General features: G+C 38.3%; 1 protein-coding gene across 1 annotated transcript; it reads left to right on the plus strand.

The window, feature by feature from the left end:
* Window positions 1–42: 42 nt before the first annotated feature.
* Window positions 43–20,703, plus strand: sstr1b (somatostatin receptor 1b). The gene is made up of 2 exons (XM_029455249.1): window positions 43–242; window positions 16,498–20,703. Exon 2 carries the CDS (start codon window positions 17,289–17,291, stop codon window positions 18,393–18,395), a length of 1,107 nt encoding a protein of 368 aa, XP_029311109.1. The 5' UTR covers window positions 43–242; window positions 16,498–17,288; the 3' UTR covers window positions 18,396–20,703.
* The last annotated feature ends 3,172 nt before the right edge of the window (window positions 20,704–23,875 follow it).

Consider the following 23,875-nt stretch of genomic DNA (forward strand, 5'->3'; position numbering starts at 1 on the left):
AGAGAGAGAGAGAGAGAGAGAGTGAGAGTGTGTGGAGAGCGAGTGTCGCTGCATTAAGCAGCTCAGAGATCCGTGGATGCTGACAGACGCACAGCTGCTGATGAGAAGGGGGAGACAGAGAAGACAAGGTTCTAACACTCCAGAAGAGAGAAAGAGGAGGAGAGCAGATGTACTGTCCGTGTTCATCATCACAGTGATTGGGGATGGGAGGACAGCAGCGTTTCTGCGGCTACAGATAGACGGTAAGTTCCCAACACACACCTGCGTGAATCAAAGTTAATCATCAGATTCAGTGAAGGTCAATGCAAACAAGACAGTCATGTGTTTTGGAACAGGAGCAGAGGATTTATGTGTCTTATTTTCCATCTTTTCCCCCCCCCTGCTTTCTATGATACTATTTGAATTTTGAATGTAAATGGATTTTTTTAGATTGGCAATATTTTTCTGCAAACGCCAGGCCAAATTCATATTCAAAATGAAGGAAAAGAATGCATTTGTTTGTGTCTCTTTTCATCAGTGACAGCTCATAGCAGTCTATCGTTTCTTTGCACCTGCTGTCAAATTGATGAATTGGCTGACTTACACTCATTAATCAGATCTGCTCCATGTAAAACGAGTCCTGAGGGATTAAGTTATTTATCACATTTATACAGAATGTAGAAGTGGGGGGTGGAAACATACATTTAAAAACGTGTATGTGAGTGTTTATATATGTATTTGATTTGATTTGATTTGAATGAATACATGTTACAAATGCAGGGTATAAATATAGCTTTAGGTGTATATAGCTAATTACAAATCATGATGGGATTAGTTATTGTGCTTTCAATAATATTTGGTAGTACACACAAAATAAGAGAAATGCAATGCATTGTTAATGCACTAACACTTGTTAACACCGTGTTTACTTTCCTTGATAGTGACTTGCAATCAATAATGCAATAATTTCCTGAAAATGATGTCTGAAAATGTAAAAGAATTTGCTCTTAACCTGATCTAAAATAAAAAATATAATAACTGAATTATGAATGAACTGATAATATAAATTCAGTAATCAGATTGAATGAATGAATTGAATTGAAAAAAAAGCCAAATATTCCACACTTTCATCTTCTCTCTCTAATTTGCTATAAGAGATTTCATGTTTTTACCGCTTAGAACTAGTAATGGGTAACTAGTAATTTTAAGACATATAGAGCTACAGTTGGTTCAGGTCAGCAGGACTCAACAGCATGCATGTCAATTAGCTTATTGCGTGAGTGACCTCTCCGCCCCTTCAATGTCAATTTTAGTCAACACAGAAGGGGCCGTAGTGTTTACTGGGAACATCAAACAAAGAAATATGTAAATGTCCAAGTTTCTCTAAGTTTAAATCCAAATATAGAGCAAATTTAAACTGTATTTCCACAATATCTGCAGAAGCAAAATGCAAATGTAGGCACGTTTCTATTCACTGCTGTTGTGTGAGTATCAGGGGTTGGTTGGGTGTTGTTGATTCTCCGGTCTGGTGGTCATAAAAGCATCACAGAAGAAGACGGAGCAGCTGGGTGACACAATTCTAAAGAGCTACAGTCAAAGCTCAAATTTCAGATCCATGTGCAAAAACGTGACGGAAATATGACATTTCTGCTCCGTTTCATGCCTCAACTCTTGTGTCTTCGGTGGATGTTTAGGGGGGGGGGGGGGGGGGGGGGCAGGACCCTCTGGCTGACAGGCTTCCGGTACTAATGATGGATAATACCGAGCTTACAAAGCGCAATGATTCAAATTTAATTGGACCAATGGACGGCCAATGGATAATTTCAGACATGTTTTGTTTTTTTTCGTTTCTGAGGCTCTGAGGAAAACATAAAGAAGTTCCTGTGAGGTGTCTGCTGTGCACACTTTACTCGAATGGGTTTTGTTTTGTGTATTTTGCATTTATCCTGCAGCATTAACCTACTTCTCGTCCATACAGTGTTCACACGTTGTTGCTTACGGTACAGGTTTTTTGTTTTCTCTCTCTGGGAATTAGTAAAGGACTATACAAATATAGTTTATTCAGTTTTGCTGGTGAGCTTTGTATATTGGAATAATTAGAACATTTAGCAACATATGTGAGCAGTTATTGTGCGAGGGAATGTAAATTAATCTGTGACAAAACTGTTGAGAAATCTGGGTTTCAATCAACATTTGAGATGTCTGTGTAAAACAGGTTTTACATCAATATTTAAAAACCTATAAGACTTTGTGTTTTTAGACTTCAGATTTTAGTTAGCAGTTGGATTTCCTTTTCTTGTCATCTTCAAATTTGTTGTCAAAGATAACAATCTTTTTTTAAACTTACATTATATGTTTTTTCCAATGAAAAGGAGACACAACCTCTGTAAGACACAATGTATTCCAATTATTATCAACAAATAAAAACATAATAAAAAAATAATAATACAAAATATACCAACAATAATGTAAACAATTTACGAATGGACACATTTACGAATTGCTTTTTTATTATTTTAAGATTTAGGATGTTTTACAGTACAGTGTAGTGCAGCCTCTCAGAAATATCTCTTGATTTGGAACTTTTTTTTTACTAATAAGCCTCATCTTGCATTTTAGTAACGCTGTTGCACGTTTCTTCCAGTAATGTTAGCCAATGTTACCAGTTGCTGGATGTATATTTGCAAAAAGCTAAGCTAACGTTAAAGTAACATTATCACGTTAATGATAATGTTACTACTTTCAGTTGGCTATCTTTCATATTTATAGATATATAGATATATATATAAATCTAGATATATATAGATTTATATTATATGTGTGCAGGTCTAATGTAGGCTGAACACCACTCCATATTTTTACTAAAGGAATATTATTGCATTCATGTAATCCCAAACTAAAGCTAGACAAGTTTAGTGAGTTATCATATTACAGTCCTGTATAAACAAGTAAATAATGTATTTTTCACTAACCCCACAATAAACAAGAAAAATGCTTTTAATTTAAAAAAAAAAACACAATTCTTTACGTCTGAAAACCAGACTTACTGTACATGTCTGCAGTTTCTGTTGCCTTACATCATTAGCTAATTGGATTTGCCCAGTTGTCTTAAAGTATGTTTCTATTCACTTGTTTTTATGTGCATTTTCAATGTATGCATAAAAACTTGGGTAGAAACAAAACTTTGAAAATAAATCTGGAAATATTACAAAAAATAACTAGTTTTATTTTACACTATAGAAACAAAATGTAACAAAGTGAAGACATACTGACTTTATTTCATTGTGTCTTCTTCTTCTGCAGTGTTTAATAGCACACGACTGGATAATTAGCAATACCAGAATTTTATTTTTAATGAGCCCGACTCCTAATATTCATAATGTAAGACATAAACAGCAATAAAAACAGTATTCACTTGACAATTTTACTTGAAATTCTTATTTTTTGTTAGGATTTTACACTTTTACAACTGGTCCCAAATGACTGGGAGAACATATATTTCCTTAACTTTAAATTTTTATCATTCAAAAAAATGTCAGTGTTCAAAATAAATGTATGTATTGTTCTACACAATCCACAGCTACAAATAAACATGATAATGTTTTGCACGATTTGAGTAATATACATGTGCTTGTAAAAAAAATACAAACTGTCGCTGGTAAATAATAAATTATTTCCAGACGTGCTAGTTGCCTTCCATAGTATGATATCAGTCATTTCTGATAGCGAGACTATCAGTTGGAAACCGTCAAATGAAAGCAAACAGCATTAACTTCCAGAACCATTGAACGTTACTTTGGCCGGAACAAAATTGAAATCCTGGCACCGTGCCTAGTTCCAAGTGGCTTTCCCATTTGTCTTCAGACACAACCGTTAAATATGTAGGATTCTGGGCACATCTTTTGAAGTGAATTACCCAGAAATGTTGAACATCCACTGTCTGACATGTAGTCTACTCAAGTATTCAGAATCATACAAAAACATCAGAAGGAAACTGTGTGGGGATATTCGAATTTAACGAACTTCTCGTGCTCCCAAATCTTGACGTCGCTGCAATTGTTTGTTTTGCGAGCTTGATTCTCTAATTTCTAGAGCTTTCATCCATCACAAACTTTTTTTTCTTTTTAGGAAAATAGGTCGAGCAGGGGAGGAGGGATATGTCTGGTGAAGAGTGGTTTTGACTGATGGTACCTGTGTATGACAGCTTTGGCATCCATGGAAAGGTTTAAGACACTCTGAGGGGATAACAGAGCTAAAAGTTAGTCTGATTTGGTTCTTCCACACTCAGCATTTTCCCCTGTCTCCTCCTCCCATCCAATTCTGAAGGAGCTGTATGTGAAATTAATTTGAGGGCTCTGGAGGACAGACGTGTTTTTACTTATGCTAACGAATGGTGTTCTTTGTTAAACCAGCACTTCCAGGCCTTATTTAAAGGAGAAGATGGGGGGGGGGGGGGGGGTGTCAACTGGGTAAACATAAAGTTAATTACACACCCATTTTTTTTCTTTTAATTTGACTCGGGAGACTTCAACGCGGCTTATCCATCTGCAATATTTAATTTAAGATTTCATTTCACATGGCAAGATAATTAAATCAGCACATTTAAGTGAATTTTGTTATTCTTTGATGTTTGGAAAAAAAATTCTGAATTCACTTTTGTGCAAGTTGAGCACCTTACATGGGTTAGATATAATTATTGCTGTAATTGAACTTATAAAGCCAGTAACCCTAAAACTATTTTACATTTTACAATTCTATTCGAACAAAATGATTCATCAGATTAAATTAGTTATTATTACTTTTTTATATTTATGTATATCCGGTAAGCTGGAGAGCAAACAGTGACCGCAGTGAAAAGGTTTGAATTTGAATGTCAACATTATGAATAAAGATTCAAACTACAGTACAGCTCTACATTTTTGTGATTGAGTCTTTTGCCCAAAAACAGAGCAAAACAGGAATATCTTCATCCGGTTGAAACGAGCGATTTACGACAAGTTTGTCAAATCCAAAGCTAGGGTTTAGAGGCCTTTTTTGTTGTATTTGTTGAAATTCCTTTTACATCCTGACAGGAAATAATAAATCAAGTGCTCTGGCGGCTGAGGCTCAGGTGTTAGAGCGGGTCGTCCACTAATCAGAAGATCGGCCGTTCTATCCTGCTGCTCCTCCAGTCCGTGTCGAAGTGTCCTTGGGCAAAGATACTGAACCCCAAATTGCTCCTGAAACTATAGCACGTGTGTGAGTGTGTGTGTGTGTGTGTGTGTGTGTGTGTGTGTGTGTGTGTGTGTGTGTGTGTGTGTGTGTGTGTGAATAAGCATTGGATTAGATGATAAGTAATTTGGCTTAATGTGTGTGTCCATGTATGCATGTAGTGTAAAAGCACATTGAGTTGTCGGAAGACTGGAGAGACATTTTATCCAAGTCCATTTACCGAAACAAAAGAGAACAAAATATGTAAAGTAATATAATAAGCCCCTCCAATCATTTCATGGATGGCCTACCAGCTCGTCTGCCTACCTACCCGTGTGTTCAATGCCAGTTTAGATTTCAAAATCCAGTCTGCACATGCCGGTTTCTCCAAAGTTGCCCTACACTAGCTTTCGGAGAGTTTGGTGAAATGATTAAAGATCATTTAGCAGACGCTCTTATCCAGAGCGACTTACAGTGAACTAACTACAGGGACAGTTTCCCTGGAGCAACTCAGGGTTAAGTGCCTTACTCAGCGATACAATGGTGGCAGCCCTGATATTGAACTCACAACCTTCTGGTGTTCTGTAGAAGTACCACTAGACCATTAGGCCATCACCAACCCCCACTCCCCAAATAGACTCGGAGAACTCGTACGAGCAAAGCTAAAAGATAAAAGTAGGAGACGTTTAGGATAAGAATACAAACGTTCTTGCCTGAGAAGTAGCTAAAGATACTGAATTCAGTAATAAAAAAACACTAGTGAACTCATTAAATCTTTATCAACTACACACAATAGTGTTCTCCATTCACTGTCAGATATTCCTTAAACCCCTCACAAGACCAGAGTAGCTGGAAGGCAGACCTGAAGCCTTTTCCATATTTAATCACAGGCTGCACTCCAGACTGTGAGATGTAGATATGTCATATGAAACGAGATGAAAATAGGCCCCAGCATGTCAGTGGTAGAAAGTGAAGGGAATGCAAATGTGCAAATGTAAGAGAGAAAGAGCTTTTCAAAGCACTCTCTTCCGCACAGTTCATTTTCCTGCAGTCTGCCACCAGCTACATGATTATGAAAATAGGGTGAACATTTTCAGAGGGGCCAATTTCATCTTTGCCCTTGGCATCAATTTAGAGTTTGAGTCTGACGAAATGCTCCTTTAGGTTCGTCAGACGATCATTAGGGCAGCAGAGGCAGGTTCCTTGGAGGAATTTACATTTCAGAAAGAGGAAGAATCAAATAACGAGCGACGCTAATGGGACTAAGGTTAATGCGCCTTGAGCCATCAAGTATTGATACTGTAAGGACAAATAATTCTGCCCACTTTTCTCTGCTCATTTTCAAGCAGCCTGGAAATTCAAACCACTTTTTCTTCTCATAATGGGAAATGTGTAGCAATAAAAAGTACCACAGTTGTTTCAATGTGCAACCATTTGTTTTCCTATAATTTCAGCTCAGAACTTTCCCTAAAGTCACAAGTTGTCAATACTGTTGATAAAATGGGCGATATGGACCAAAAATACTGAATACACAATATATATCTGTTTTACAAAATGGGCTAAATGTTCAGTTGTAAGTCACAAGCACTTTTTTCTAAAACCGACTGTGATCTAAATAATGCAAGGTTTTCTTTCCTGTTTGAAAATATACAGCTGCAAAACTTGTAATTGAAAATGAATTATAAAAATTAAGAGTCGGGTCGTTGAGCGTTAACGACAGATGTACAGAAAAAAATCTATATGTGTCATTAATAACTCCATAAACTGTTATTGTTATACAACAAATGAATAGACTAAAATACGGCTGTTCTAGAATTTCAAAACGTTATCGGGCTGAATTGGTCAAATTCTGATTGTAAAACGACTCATTTCCCGGAGGTTGTGTCTAGAGCTACACTATCGACATTGCGATGTGCGCATGTGCAACAGTCACATCGCAGAAAGTACGATGTAGGCAAATTAACTCAAACACGTAATGCTAAAAGCAATGTGCTGCTTGATACAAAAGGAACACTTGCACAGTTCTCATTTTCTATTTCTAATCCGGTGATTCCCATTAATTCCCCATAGCATCAACATCTCAGTGCAAGTAGAGTTGTGTATTCCTGTTTCCACAGTAACATACGATGGCTCTGCATTACCATGTACAACTGTAGTCAGCTGATAATAATCGTGTAGCAGTTAAAAGTATGTTTGTTAATTTACCAAATATCAAAATGTGAGTGGAGGGGGGCCCGAAAAATACAGTCTTCCTCATGTAGTCTATACATTTAATCCTTACGCAGAGAAAATGGGCTGTCAGAATCATTCTGATACCAAACCTTGTTGGCCAAGTGTGCTTATGCATACGAGGAATTTGACTCTGGTTCGAAGCAGCTTCTAGTACATATATCACTCAAAAACAAAAGAGAAAAGCAACAACAACAAAAATATACAGAATACTGGGACAACGAGGTATGACACAACTATACAGAATGTTGTTATAACTGTTATAACTATAACCAGTAGTTGGATGTGTATTTACATGCACATCTTTGCACATCTCATTACCTCCAAGCTGCCAAGTCTCTCTCTTAGTCTGCTCTTAGCGCATTCTCTCTCTCTCTCTCTCTCTCTCTCTCTCTCTCTCTCTCTCTCTCTCTCTCTCTCTCTCTCTCTCTCTCTCTCTCTCTCCCACATTGTGTTTTTTGGCTCGGTCTGGCGCTGCATTTTTGTGGTGTCGGTATAATCAGAAAAATTGACTAGGAAAAGTCATGTGAACGCCCCCTCAACAACGTCGGAATAACAACTGTGAGCAATACATGACAAACTCATGAACTCTTACAGCTCATGAACACACCCAGACAGGAATAAGAACTTCCAAATTCTTTTCAATTCCCTAAACATTGCACTTGCCAATTGCTAAAGATAAAGTTGGTAACCATATCTGCTTCCAGATCAACTTTTACAGTTCCCCTGCTTTGACAACGTTGCTCCTGTTTGTTATAACAACCAGTCCCCCTTTTTCGTTTAGCTTCATCTTGGGTTCAGCTTCACCAAATATTGAATGTCAGCGTGATATGAGTCACTTTAGCGAGTCGGTCGGAAACCGTCTGACTGACTTCACTGATCATTTCTGGCAGTGCTTCTATTGCAAAGTACTTTTTGTTTTGTTTCACTGTTGCAACAGGGACCAGATCTTTAGCAATGTGGTGGACCACTGCCACAGTTGTATTGCGCCACTTGGCACTTTTCTTTTCATAAGGCACACCATGGGGGAAATGAAGCTTACAAACGTGTTTAGTTTCTGGGCAGAAATCCTTTCAGGCTGCTGAGGCTTCGCGGCCGTGGTTTAACAGTCTTTGTACGGCAGTTTGTGGCTTCTCTACAAATGACATGGTGTTGCTGCTCATCTGATTTTTAAAACATTTACAAATAATTGATCTGAATAAATTGATTTTCTTCTTTGGCAGTGTGGACTGGTGCTAGTCACCCTCCACGTTACACTGTATTTGCGCCTAGATGCAGAGGGAGAAATGTGGTTATTGAGGAACAAGAGACTGTGGAAACATTAGAATTAACACTATACTTGTAAATACTTGTAAGAATAATTATATCAGCATTTTTATAGCTGTAATAACAGATTGTCTAGCCACTTGGAGTTGTTCTTGTGTCCTCCTGATGAATTTAAGTCTATTTTTCACTCTCTTTTAGCTCTGTTTTTGTTGTCTTAGCTCCTAGATGTTTCACTATGTTGATCAGCTAATCTCTAACTGCGTCTGTCTGCTATTTAGTGCTGAGTAGGTACTGTACAATGTGTTTTTAAAGCTTTTTTTTCTCTGAAAACAGCTGCCTGCTGTGGCCGAAAATAGACAGCAAAATAGTAAGTCTAAGGGCCTTTTCACACCTAAAAGTCTGAACCAAGGTTTGCATTTTATTACATTTGATCCGGTTAGTTTTGGTTTCAAATTGCAACGATGCGGGCGCAGTAAAGAACTACACACCTACGTCCTGTCGCCATCACCTACGTGAGCTGTCTCCCTATACTTGACATTGATTGGTTTGTAGACAGGCTGTTCCGTCCTCTCGTATGGTCTCTCTTTCATCCTCTCTGAAACATTTTTTTTTTAAGTCATACATTTAACTGGGTCTTGAGGAGCTGCAGCATTTATTCATGCTCAAACTGAAACCTACACTGAATACATTTACTATCCCATCGCCAACACCTTAACACCTGTCTGCTCTTAGCGCATTCTTTCTCTCTCTCTCTCTCTCTCTCTCTCTCTCTCTCTCTCTCTCTCTCCCCAACAATCACTACGCACAGGTTTTTTCTTCCTTCGTTCTCAAAAAGAACAAATGAAGTGCTGTCAAGGCCAGTCTTTGGGGATGGACGAAAGGCCAAAACACAAAAAATGCCTGTGTACAGTATGTGTGGACTAGACCTGAAAAGTCTTTATATCAAACAAGGTCGGTGTGAAAAGTCTAAGGTGGTCGATTCCATTCAGTATTCACATTTTTATGGAGAGGGCATGGTGAGTGGAAGATTTCCACGAAACTTATCAAAACCAGCCTTTTTTAACAGCTGGACAAATGTTACTTAAACTCTAGGAAATAGTGCATTTGTTGGGGACTATTTTCAGCAGCGGATGAATCTACAACCAGTGCAACAGCGTGGCTCATTATGTGTTTTAATAGTTGTTAAAGAACAATGGAGCTTGATGGTGCAGAGGAATAAGATATGTCAAGCTTTGGATACACACACAACACTTGTTAGTAGAATACATTCATTGTTGGTTTGGCTCGGCATATGAAATTTGTTGACTAAAAGAGAAATCATCAGACTGAACCTTTGCATTTTAATCATAGGAACTCAATTAATCCCTAATTTGAAACTACTTAGTAGAAACGTAGACTTCCGACTAATTTTCTAATGCATTTACTGGTAGCTTGTGCATCCGAATCCTGGACAAACAGATGTACTCACTAAAAGACCAACTTTTTATCCTGAGTGCACCTCTACTAATGGAACAATAATTCAAAGGCTTCAAGGCTTTTATCTTTTCAGCCGATGGATATATTTTGTATGTGTAGTACATTTCTGAGCAATACTTATGTAAAACATAGTATTGTCATGTCAATCTGGCAATATTGACAACAGCAGTCTTGGTTGTATTTTACATTCTTTTTTCCCCCATACTCTCTCTTTCACACACGCACACACACACACTGATGTATTTCTTCTACCAAGCTGCACTAATGCAACTTCAAAAGGATGATTGCCTGTCATTAAAACATAAGGGAAGAAAAGGTTGGAGTGGAGCTAGCAGTCTGTCGAGGAGTGGAAGACTAATTAGGGCTGTGGACTCTCTGTTCTTCCTCATCCATCATTGATGTTTCTAGAGGGGTACTGTTTATACTGCAACTTAGCATACATACAGTACATACAGGCCATCTAAACTGAGTGTAGTTCTTGTGTTGTCACTGTTAAAGAATTTTGGATCTAGTCCTATAACTGGACCAGTTCACATAACTATTTTTAGAATACGCATGTCGATATGCTCAAACCCTAATACTTGTACTTGAAATGTGACTGTGTTTCTTATGGCAGAGCAAATTGTCTTTAGGTCAAAGGTCAGCCTATAGAATGTTTCTTTTTCAGGTCAGGCTGTTCCCAGAACAATCTATAGCTCACCCTCATTGACCCAGCAAACCACAGCTGCAAGATAAGAGTTAAGTTGTGCCCAGTGTATTCAGACTGGCAATGTCAGGGAGATGCTATGATTGTCTTACTTAGAATGTGTTGACTATGATTTGAGGTGCTATCGAAGTGATCCATCTTTAGGTAAACAATTTAGGGTATGCCTTGTTTAGGATAAATGTCGAGATTTGTGGCTATTCGGCAGGATGGATGGTGGCATACAATGGGACTGCACCGCTGTATTCGCTTGTATTGTTCATTATCTATTCTCCTTGATCAAGATCTAATAAACCTTCAGAGTAAGACATCACTTTAGTCTCCATCAGCTCCTTTGGTTTCCAGTATTCTGCTCATTAAGTATTTCCTTCACAACCACCAACGGGCTCTGTCTCTGTACTGACATGATGTTTGGATGCAAGGGGCCTTTTGGGCATACACTAGCTCTATCAAAACAGATCTAGCAATTTCAAACAATTTTAGCAATTTTGTCTGCAATTATTAAAATGTTTTGCCTCAATCACTGTTGAGGCAGTTATTTTATTGCATTGTCACTATACTGGCACAAAATTAAGTAATTCATTTCCCGAGTGATGTTTCCAGGCAATTTCTTTTGCCAATTGAATAGGCACTGGCTAGACCCTTAAAAAAGGTTTTCTTAGACCAACAAAAACCATGGTGGACCATCCAAAGATCAGCTTAGACCGTCAACGTCATAATCAAAGGAATGATTTAGAGAATCCCACTCAAACCTAGATCATCAGTTCAAACCATCAGTGTAGACCAGGGGTATTCAACTAAAATTCTAAAAGGTCCAGTTAGAGAAAATTTCCACAAGCAAAGGTCCGGAGCATCATAATGTCTAACTTGCGTTATGAATTAGTGTGATATATATTGAAGTAGCCTAGTAGCTGTATCAACGTCTGCACGTAATCAACAACTGACTGTCAAATCTAATAAAGAAAGTACAATTTAAAAACATTTAGACAATATTTATTGTCACTTAACATTGAACTATACAGATATATATAATACTGTAGATAGGTATAATGTTCTTCTCAGGCTGCATTTAAAAATAAAATTGAGAAAATAAAAAATAAAAATTGTGCATCTTAAAATAAAGTGCTTAATCTTAGAACAATAAAATAAAGTGTAGCAGCAGCTTGAGTTTCCCTTTTTCTTTAACTGTCACAACCAATGTTAGAATAAACCAGACTCAACACATCTTAACAATTGAACAGTCTAACCCAGGCCAGCACATCCTGGGTTAAACTGTTCTCTGTGGCTGATGATGCTGACAGGTGGCCTATTTGCTTTATTTTGTCACAAATCAAAATCACATTGTGCTCTGAGTACTTATTTTCTGTGCCCTCAGACACTTCAGACTTGAGTGGGTTTGTTTGGTCAAAAACGTTGTGCTTTGTCTCATAGTGGCGTTTCACATCACCACTTGTAATGAGCACTACGGTCTCTGAGCATATGAGACTCAGGTGTTGTGCTCCAGTGGGAAGGATGAACATGAATGAGTCCATTCTGGGTTGAAAGCTCTGTTGACTTTTCTCTTCTTGGAGAGCGCCATGAGTAGTTATTGTTCTCTCCCTGTCTGCCGCTCACTCGTCTCTTCGTCTGTGTTTCTCTCCCTTTCTCCGTCTTCTCTCCCTGTATCGCTAACTCGTCTTTCCGTCTGTCACTCGCCTCTCGCCTCTCATCTGTCTGTATTCAGAGTCGCAATGTTTGCCGCCTGGAATGCACAGATTTGATTGGCTGCGTAGCATCACGTGGGATGGCTTAACTTGCATGTAATTGGTCTGTGAGTTTCCTGAACCGCAAAACCAGTGCCGTAAAAACGAGAAAAGCTGCGCCGGTTAAAATAGAAGTGCCCAGTCAAAATTGAAAATCCTTCAATAATTTATTGATTATAGGTCCGGGTTCGGATAGGTCAGCGTCTGGGTCCGGACTCGGACTGCGGTCCGCCTGTTAATGACCCCTGGTGTAGACCATCAAAACCAGAATCCACAATGAAAGGAACATCATGGCCCTTTAAACAAAAGACCAGATAATCAAAAACCAACAAAGGCTAGACCAGACATGACAAACTCAAGGCCCTCACTCAGTTATCCAATATGTATATACTGTTCTATAAATGTTGACCCTGTTTGGCCCTCTATGTAGTCCCAGTTTTTAATTTTGGACTGCTCTGTGATTGAGTGTGACACTCCTGGGCTAGACCATCAAAAGAGCGGTGTAGACCACCCAAGACTGAGCTAGACACTCAAAAACCTAGCTTAGACGAACAAAGACCACCCAAGACCATCATACGGCCAGGTGAGACCTTACCAGGTCATGCCGAACAATCGAAAGATCTGCTTAGCCCAACATAGACAAGATTTGAACGTAAAAACTAGCTTCAAAGCATGAAAAGACTGGCAACAATCACAATGTTTTTTCAGCTGAAACCTTTTAATGGGAGAAAGAGTTAAAAAATATTTGGCACTAGTGTGTAGTTTTGTATTTATTCTTCAGTCTGTATTGTAGTTCTTGTGTCTGAGACAACCACTTCCTGATTTCCATCCTTTCCCCATAGTGTCTCTCACAGATAAGACTATGGACTGAATGTACTGTAGTTTGATACTGTTAATGTATGGACATCAGTAAGTCATTCATTTGCAGCAGCAAGATCCTGTGCCTTTTAAAAGACTGTTTAGTAACATCCATATACAACAGCACTGTGTTTTCATGGAGGAAATTTGCTTGTAATGGATGCAGTTGCTTTTTATAGCAGCACCATCATTGAGCAGATTTTCCTTCTGACATGCAGTCCATTACTTCTCTTTTTATTTATTTTATCATAGTGTTCAGCCACATAGAAAGGATGTGGCAGTAATTGACACAAGGCATGTATTTTTGCGCAAACATGGGAATCATTAAAAATTGGTTACCTTGTTACCCTCTTAATTCCAAGTAAAATCAAGACTGTACAAGACAGAACATGAGTCTTCAGCCATGCGAGTAGCACTGTCAGGCTGTACTAACATGTGCCAAGTAGAACTTACACAAAGTACAATTTAGGCTGATGGGAATGTTGTTAATGTACGTATTGGAACATTTGAGCTGATCAGGAGATCCCCAAAGGTATTACAAGTCATCCTCTAACGATGATAAAACAGTTGAGTTGTGGCATGGTTATAAACAACTTGGACACAATACAATATATGGGAAATATCGGACAATAGTAGGGTCCAAGAAACTTGAAGGTGTCAACAAGAAGCAAAGAGCAAATATGTGGAATTGATCTGTTCTTTTATATGTACAGTGGAAAACCTGGGCCTTTAGGCATGTTCCCTGTAAATTCAAGAGCAACTATGAGCTTTTTAGAAGGTCAATTACCATAGCTCTCTACACAAACTTGGGATACAAACATTGTTTTAGAGACATTACTTTCTATGCATGTGCAAGTAATTTTGGTAAATCAGTCAATGAACATGGAACTATTTTTTACTAACATTTTGGTCAAACATCATGCAATCAGGAATGTAAACATCTGCAAAGATTGTTTTTATGATTTATAGCTTTATTAGATGTAGATAGATGACAGGGGATGAGGGGAGAGCGAGAGATGGTGAATGACATGTATCAAAGGTCTCCGGTCAGCCGTAAACCAGGTATATTGCAATTCACAGTATGCAATCCTGGGCTATTTTTATTTTATGTATGACAACAACTGTTGTGTGGTATGCAGGGATTATGTAGTATAAAGGCTTGGAGTGAATTTTCATCAGTCACATTACGTACCGAAAAAGCACAATTTAAATAGTTGCATGTGAACATAATTTGTGATGATGAGACAGCATGATTGGAGCATCTCTTATGTGTGAATCATGAGCAATGAACTTTATGAATTTTCATAATGAAAACAATTGGAGAATCATTGCCGACCATGATTGAATAGATTTTTCTAGGATATTTGAGGCAAGTGAACAATGCTGATCATTCTCCAACTATCACCATGTCCATAATCAGTCATGTATTGTTTAATTATGTCAGTGGAGGGCCAGTTCCTTCAATTACAAAAGTTTTTTTCTTGCCTTGCGCATTCATCACTGTTTCGCTCCCGCACACACACTTAAAGTCTACATCCAGAACAGCGCTGCTAGGATCCTGGTGAGAGTGCGAAAGTACGAACACATCACACCCATCCTCAAATCACTGCACTGGCTCCCGGTTTCACTCAGGATTGATTATAAAATCTCCCTTTACACCCATCAGTGCATTCACGGAAATGCTCCATCCTACCTCAGAGAACTGCTCAACCCACAAACCTCCACAAGAAACCTCCGTTCTGGAAAGGCTAACCTCCTCCTTCCACCCAGGACCATGCTCAAAACCATGGAAGATCGCGCCTTCTGCACTGCCACTGCCAGACTGTGGAATGCTCTCCCTGAACATCTGAGGACACCACAGCCTGTGGATGCTTTTAAAACAGGCCTAAAAACGCCTCTTTTTAACAGAGCATTTCGCTCGACTTTAACCGTTTTTGGCACCCTGAACTAGAGCCCTTAAACTAACATATATTTATATTTTAAAGTAGCTGTTCCTTGCAACTGAAAATGAAAGTCATGGTAAGCTTACACGTTTCTCACGTTTCTCATGTTTCTCATCTCATGTAACCTTCATTAAATTGATGTGGTTACTTTTTGAATGTGTAAAGGTTACTTAGCTCCAGTTTGAGCCCTCAAGGGTAACTAATCGTTGAAAATGCTGTTTGTCAAAATGTGCTCTTGTATTCAAACTAGGGCTGTCAAGCGATTAACAAAATGTATCTAATTAATTACAAGCTTTGTGATTAATTAATCTAAATTAATCGCATATATCAATATTTGATATTTGATGTGAGAAACATTTCAAAATATGAAGTATGAATCGCACAGAACGGAGCATCAACAGTTACATCCGGGAGTTTATTAAATGTAAACGTTCCATTCAATAGGCCAAGTAACATTTTCTCACCCGCTTCCATGTTGTCTAAGGCATCTAAGAGCGCGATTAATCTGCGTTAATTTTTTTGTTGCGTTATTTTTTCTGTGATTAATTAATCGGAATTAACGCGCTAATTCGACAGCCCTAATTGAAACCCTACACAACCCTTACTATGTTGGGGTGGGAGATCTGAAATGTTACTATAACTTTACTACCAGTAAGAAAAGCAACAACATTACTAGGCAGCACTAATAGAGATGCTATATCCGAGCCTGCACTTCAACTTGGTCTGTAATGTAATTAGTGCATGAAAACCAAACAAACATGGATGCCTTGAGTCAGCCAAAGTTTGTTATTCAATGTGATTTAATTAATTAATTTAACAAATATAGTGCTTAGTTTACCATGTACTGTATTTCAAAACTTCACACAACCAACTTTGTTGCAGACGTTTATGGGAATATGACAGAGTGTAGAAGATTTTGAGCCTGTCAAATAGTACATACAGACACAGACATAAATGTCTTCATGTTAATACATTCCTGGTAAATGCGGTGGTGTCTCAGGAAAACAGATACAGTGTCAGTTCCTCTCAGGTATGAGTAACTTGTACTTTGATGTTGTGCTTGGTGTCTGTTACAGGCAAACTAATTGACACTTCTTTTGTTTTCTCACAGGTTTTCATAAGGTAACGGAAAATGGGAGCACAATGTATCCTGAAAGGAAGCTTTGACAGGAACCTTGTGATTGCATCGCACTCTGCAATGCCTGTGAGACTCAACGAGACAACATGAGTGCCGGAGCCAAGCAACCTATAGGTGGAGACTCGATTTGATTTGACCTGCCAAAAAGCTGCATTTCAATCAACAAATGGAGTGTTTTGTATTTCCCGTCTGTTCAAGTGGCCTTACCTTGCTTTTGATCAGAGCTCTGCACTTATTACAACCTGGAACAGATGGGCAATAAGATGAGCACAATTGAATTCTATATGATTGCCCAATAAGAATCCTGAGAATCAGGGTGTACATTGAGAGCAATTACTGCATATCCTGTTTTCTTTTAGCTAAGAGGAAAGTAATGATAAATGTTGGTAAAGATAAGAGAGAGCCAGGAGATTCAAGGATATATGGACTGTGAGAAGAAGGAACAATGGACATTTTCTTTCTTGGATGAAAGTAACAAAAACATATATTATATTCAGTATATATTATATATACTCTTTTCTGTGGATTGTCATAGAAACCAAAATGACACGAGAGAGCTGAAGTCCTGACACTGCTTCCCGGCTAGTTGCTGTTTAATTAGCTACTGTTGACCAAGGTTATGTTTTAGGTCTTGCTCTTTGGTAATCTGTGGTATTACAAATTACAAGAAGCCCAACATTTGGCTTCACTACAGCCCTCTATAGCACCATTGACTAGCATCATTCAAACTTTAAGTTAGCATCACACACCTACCAAAAGTGACAATGGATTTCAATGGGAGCCAGGACTATGGGTCCTATCCAACAGGGCTGCCCTATAACACAAGCATGGACTATGAGGACTACTACCAGGAGCCTGATGCAAGTAAAATCATCATTCCATCCATCTATGCTCTTGTCTGCTGTGTAGGTCTTACTGGCAATGCCATGGTCATCTACGTCATTCTGAAATATGCCAAAATGAAAACAGCCACTAACATTTACATCCTCAACTTAGCAATTGCTGACGAGTTGTTCATGTTAAGTGTTCCTTTTCTGGCAACATCCGCTGCTATCCGTCATTGGCCTTTCGGGTCGCTGATGTGTAGGTTGGTTCTGAGCGTAGATGGTATCAATATGTTTACATCAATCTTCTGCCTGACTGTGCTGAGTGTAGACCGTTACATAGCAGTGGTCCACCCTATTAAGGCTGCCCGCTACCGCAGACCCACTGTTGCCAAAGTAGTCAACGTGTGTGTATGGGGACTGTCACTCATAGTCATCCTACCAATCATTATCTTCGCAGACACCGTACCGGCACAGGACGGTGGTGTGGACTGTAACTTCTTGTGGCCTGAATCGGCATGGTCAGAAGCATTTGTGGTCTATACCTTCCTGTTGGGGTTTCTGCTGCCGGTCGGGGCCATTTGCTTATGCTACTGTTTAATGGTGGCCAGGATGAGAGCAGTTGGGCTAAAAGCAGGCTGGCTTCAACGACGGCGCTCGGAGAAGAAGATCACCCGGATGGTGCTGCTAGTTGTGGCGGTGTTTGTTCTTTGCTGGATGCCCTTCTACATCGTCCAACTGGTCAGCGTTTTCCACCGGCCCCCAGACCCCATGGTGACTCAGCTTTTTGTAATTCTCAGCTACGCCAACAGCGGCGCCAATCCTATCCTGTACGGCTTTGTGTCCGACAATTTCCGGCGTTCCTTCCAGCGCATTGTGTGTTTCCGGTGGCTGGAGTCTGGGCTGGATGGGGAACAAGTGGATTATTGTGCTGTAGCTTTGAAGAGACAAGCAACATGTAACCCTCTGGATTTTCCCAAGGACTGTATGGCTTCTGATATGGTGTTTCGCAATGGGACATATACCTCCCGTACAACCACAGTGTAACCAGAAAAGGGGCTAAAACAAGTAGCCACGACCTAAAAAGGAACATGGGATTATAGAAGCGAGATTGATATTTAATTTTGATTCATATATATATTATAAAAACTAAACTACATATGTTTAAAATATATCAACATGTAAACTCCTTAATGTGGGATCATGAGAATTTTTGGACACGTGCCACAAAATTGCAAAACCCTGAAGAACAACTAATGGATGGGCAGAAAATGTAAAGCTAAAATGCCGATGTGGCCGGCTGATATATTGAGAAAAAAAACTGACAAAGAAAATGATGTATATAACTGTTACCAATTTTCTGTTTTCAAGTGGGCAAGTATGTAAAGCACAGATGAATGTAAGCACAAAATGGTGATTCTTATTAACATTTTGATTCTGTTACGTGACTTATAGACAGCCCAAATGCTGGGGATACAAGGGTGAGGAAATGTTCCCACTGCTTAATAAACTCCTGAAAACTCTGGTGTCACAGATTAAACTGGACATTTTACAAGAAGTGGCTGCAGTGCATCTGGTGGAATCACAAGCATTGTCTAGAGTGGCCGCGATCAGCTCCATCGCATCACTGCTATCGGAATCCCTATTAGCATTGGGTATGAATCCAAAATATTATCCAATAGGTGCTTTTGCTTTTCGCTTTGACACAAATTCCTCCGCGATCGTTTAGTCAGTCAATTCACTCCCATCACGTGATAAGTGAACACTGCTGCTTCTGTATGGAGCAGACTCATTCATTTTATAATAGTCAGTCGTCCGACTAAATAATGACTATTTTACAAATTTGAGTTATTTTATACGCAAAAATAAACGAAATGGGTTTATTTCTATTTTTAAAAAAACAAGAAACAACATGACAATGTAGGCGGTGGGCAAGTAATGTAATCGGAATATGCCACCGTGTAACACCCGTAACAACGATACCCCCTAAACCAATTCCCAATGTGAAATACCATGTTCGTTTGTCATAATGTTTATTGCTATATTTACAGATACACTCCAATAATCCGATGGCACCCCTACAATCCCCAAATTCTACAGTTCACTTTAGTAACAGTCAATGCAACTCAATACTGCTGATCAAAACTGCAGATCTTTCAAATTAAAAGCCAACAATCCATTTTGATCATACATTGTTTATCAAATCATGGTTTCTTTTTATTGCAGTGCCCTAATGACAATATTGTTTTTATTACATATTTTCTAAAATAGTCATATTGGTTTTCTCCCATACCTTCAGGTTGAGTTTGTTTTTATTACTTTATACACAATTTGTACCATTTAATTTTTTTTTTACAAATATTTCAATTCAAGGAATTTTAAATATTTAATTTAATAACCAGTTATTTTGTTTACAATTGTTATAGCATTCTTTTGAAGTATCTTTACAGTTTAGCAATAGACTGACAAAATGTATATGTAGTTTACAACATCATTTATGTGTTGTCATTTCCAAAATGTACATTAATGCTCCATTTCAATTTCAACTTATAGTATCAAAAGGTTGTTTGACAAAAGAAATGTATATCATCTGAAATCAACATAAAATAAACATAAGCTGTGAGCTGTGAGGAAATATAGGTGCTATTGGGCATTATAAAAAAATCAGGAAGTATATCTTCAAATAAATATCTTATTTATTTGCCTTTATAACAGCTTTGTCCATAGAATGGAAACAGTACCTAACGGGTATTGTTTAAATTTCACCACATGTTGTTCAAATCTCTCTTTCAAACTTTTAAATGTAATTGATATCTTATATGTAGTTGTTCCACGGATTTGTACAACATAAAATTTATGGGGAAAGTGTAACAAAAGCTTAATTATATAGTACGCTAGTGTGCGTGTTTTACTTTTCAGTAGCACAAAAGACTGATTTAATAATATTAAGAAAAATACTTGCGGTGTGGTGTGGGGGTGACGTACTGTGTGGGGCTTGTGTTGGCTCAGACAAAAGAAAGTTTTCTCCAGGCTTTCAAATGATGTTTGATTCCTTCTGTGTACGTTCATGTATTTGCTGTATCTATAATTATTAATTATTTGTTGGTGAATCTGTTTAAATTGGAGGTTTGTCTTTACAAATTGAGCTGAACATGACAGAAATGGCCAGAAAAAAATATGTGTATGTTGAGTTCATGTTTCTAAATTACAAAGGCTCACAAAATGATCCTTTCACCTGTGATTTCACTTTGTCATTTTGTGTTTTGCAGCCTCTTGACAAGGTGAACGTTTTTGTTTTTTACAATGAAATGTTAATTTTACGTTCAAACCTGATAAAAAATGATTGTGTGTGGGATCAAAAACTCTTGACTTTGAAAAAAAAAAATCCTGGATCACTTTATTAACAATGTTTCCATACTCACACCTCCATCAGGTATGAATCCACATGGCGAGGAGGTTAGGGTAGATGGATGGGTCAACAAAATGCCTGACTTTAACATGGAGACTGCTTTTCCCTTTTACTTTCCACAGTCAATGTCCTTTTCTTTTATTGACGAAGGCCCCCGAACCTTAACAAAGTAGCTATTTTAGCCCAAACATGATGTATCTCTAAAAGTAGTTTTGTGCCTAAACTTAACCAAACGTTACAAACTACTGACGACTGAGCTTTTCCAAATGTTAATACACATTCCAAATACAGCACATTTACCAACTTCAAAGATTACATAGGTACGTATCATATGGTTGAATAACCCAACGTACAATAATGAAGCAAGTTGGTACAAAAACTGTATGAAAATACAGTGTCAAAGGATGAATCAAGTAGATAAACATTATGCAATCGGAAATTTCAAGAACATTATGATACTGCGTTGTGGAATTTGATATTATGAAAATAAGTACTTAGTATTACTGTAGTATTAGTTTAAATTAAAACAAAAAATAGGCCAATACTGCCTAAATATCCAATTGTAAAAATAAGAACAATCAAAGCTCCCAATTATCTAATCAAAGATCACCAATCACAAAACTATCCCAAAAAAATAACACATTTTATGTAAATATTGGAGGTTACAGGGGTTAGATTTCCTCTAAAAGATGATGATATGAAGACAATCCACCCACAACATCATGAGAAAAATAATATTTGTCTAGCCTGAACACACAATATCATGCATTTATATAGCTTCTTTCTAGTCTTCCGACCACTCAAAGCTTTTTTACACTACATGCCAACATTTATCCATTCGCACATAAACTCACACTCTGATGGCAGGGATGCCATAGGGGGCCAACACTTCTCATCTTCTAATCTCATGCTCCTCAAACACACTCACACACCATAGTAGCAAGGAATAAGCTGGCGATCAAACCGCTGATTTCCTGATTATCGGACACTCTAACTCCTGAGCACAGCTTCCCCACTAAACCACATAGCAGCCCATTGGAGGAGAAGTCTTCATTGTGACCTTTTGGTTTTGTGTTTGCAGCTTATAGATCGAGATTGCTTCTGTCGTCAGCTTTATATCTGCTCCCTTGGATGGATTGAATGCCTTTTTCATTGCCATGACAGTTCAAATGTCATGTTTATAGTGCACCACAACAGGAGAGTCATAATTATTTGTACACAGTTGCCACAATGATAAATACCTTTGGGGAGGGGAGCATGAAGATGTTTGCATTGTGGAAATGTTACTGTGTGTTCTGATAGAAGCTTATGAAAAGATGCAAATTCACATGGGGTGGCGCGGAATGACATTAAGACATGTCCGCACGAGTTAAAAATATTTCAACTGTAACGCAACATGTGTGCTTATTCAAAGGCCTTATGAATGTGCTGCATAAACATGCAGAGACGAGAGGAAAAAGTCGAGTGAGAAAGTTTCTGGTGAGTTCAAGGTCCGTATTTATCAAGCATCTCAGAATCACTTTTAAGAATTGCGCAGAAAGTGAAGGACTATCCTCAGAAAGAGTGCGATGTTGCTGTTTGAAATATTATACGGTGGTTAAATTTGGAATGGAGGAAATAGCACTACGTTTTATTGTGTAAATAACTAATGTACATCCCTATGGTTATATATATGCCAACTAATGATTACAAAATCAATTAAAAGTCATTGATGATTACAAATACACCAGTTAGACTGTAAGCATGGAATGCTTTAGGGTTTGGCTATCTTGTGATTGACAGGTCACTAGCGCGGTGTTGTCTGGTTTGAATGTTGTTCATGTTTACGTCCTAGAACTTTAAACCTTTCACAGTGTGTTTCCAGTTCATAAAAGTTAATGGTACCATTTTGGTCGGCATTAAAAAGTCTTATTCAGCTTGGATGTACTGTGATCCACCCTCTCGCGTCACTTCTTGTTCCGGGTGATGTCATGACGGCTCTAGGCTGATACCACAGGAGACACATGCACACATACAGACACGTAAGAACGAAGACTGTATTATCCAGTCCAGTTGTTGATGTGAATACTTCAAAAGGCAAGATGCAGCTAGAATTTCTGAGCGATCTTACATTACTCCGAGGCTGAAAGAGGCCATGTGCTGCTTTGTGATAATGGACCATATGTTACATTGCATTTCAACCTCTAATGTACTGTAGAGACTCAGAAACTAAGCACATATTTTGAGCTGGGAGCTCTGTTTTCGAAGAGAAGAGACACCTAATACATCAGACAATATAAAAGGATTGAGTCCTGGTTTACCTTTAAAGTTAAAATGTTTTACAGCACTTCATTTTCTAAATGTCTTGGTATAAAGGTTCCTTAGTAATGGTAATTGTATAACACACACAGACCTGGGATCAGGTTACTCCCAGTCTAATCATTCATTTTAATCCATTAAGCCCTCAGGTCCCTGCTATTGCTCAAACTATTTATTTGTACAATTCTCTGGTTACAAAATTGTTCTTCCTCAAAAATGTTTGATGGATCTTTAGAGATCCTAGGTCTTTCTTTTCCTCTACATAATTGCGTGTTGCACACTTAGGCAACAGTAACATATCAAATGAGTAAACAAATAGCAGAATAGCTCTGCATTAAGAACAGAAGCTGTACTACAGGTTTCCTATAATATTTGTTATAGTATGCTTTAAAATATATATTTATACATGTGGAGAGGCGTCAGTGTGGACCTGCTCTGGCCAGAAGCTGATTAATTGGTTGAATTTATTTGATAACTAAAAATTCAGAATGACTCTGCACAGCGGTAGTAACAATCATCAACAATTAAAACATTGAAGGCTAAAAGGCTTATTTCCATTGTGGTCTGCCAACATACAAGAAAAAAAATGGTTGAGAATAAACATGCAATTGTGGATTGGCACAGCCCACATGTTCCAAGCGCTCTCTCTCTCATTCTCCGGGCGATGGAGGCAAACTGGGCATGTAAGCTCAGAAAGACAGCCTAGGGGCTTGAAAGGCGGACGGAGGGTGGAGACGGCCAAATGATGATGATCTGTCTAAAGAGCTGGGCAGAAAAGAAAGCCAATGGCCTCGGGAGCCATGGACATCCTGTCTTTTTT

Source organism: Cottoperca gobio, chromosome 18 (assembly GCF_900634415.1).
Source record: "Cottoperca gobio chromosome 18, fCotGob3.1, whole genome shotgun sequence".
NCBI classification, from domain to species: domain Eukaryota; kingdom Metazoa; phylum Chordata; class Actinopteri; order Perciformes; family Bovichtidae; genus Cottoperca; species Cottoperca gobio.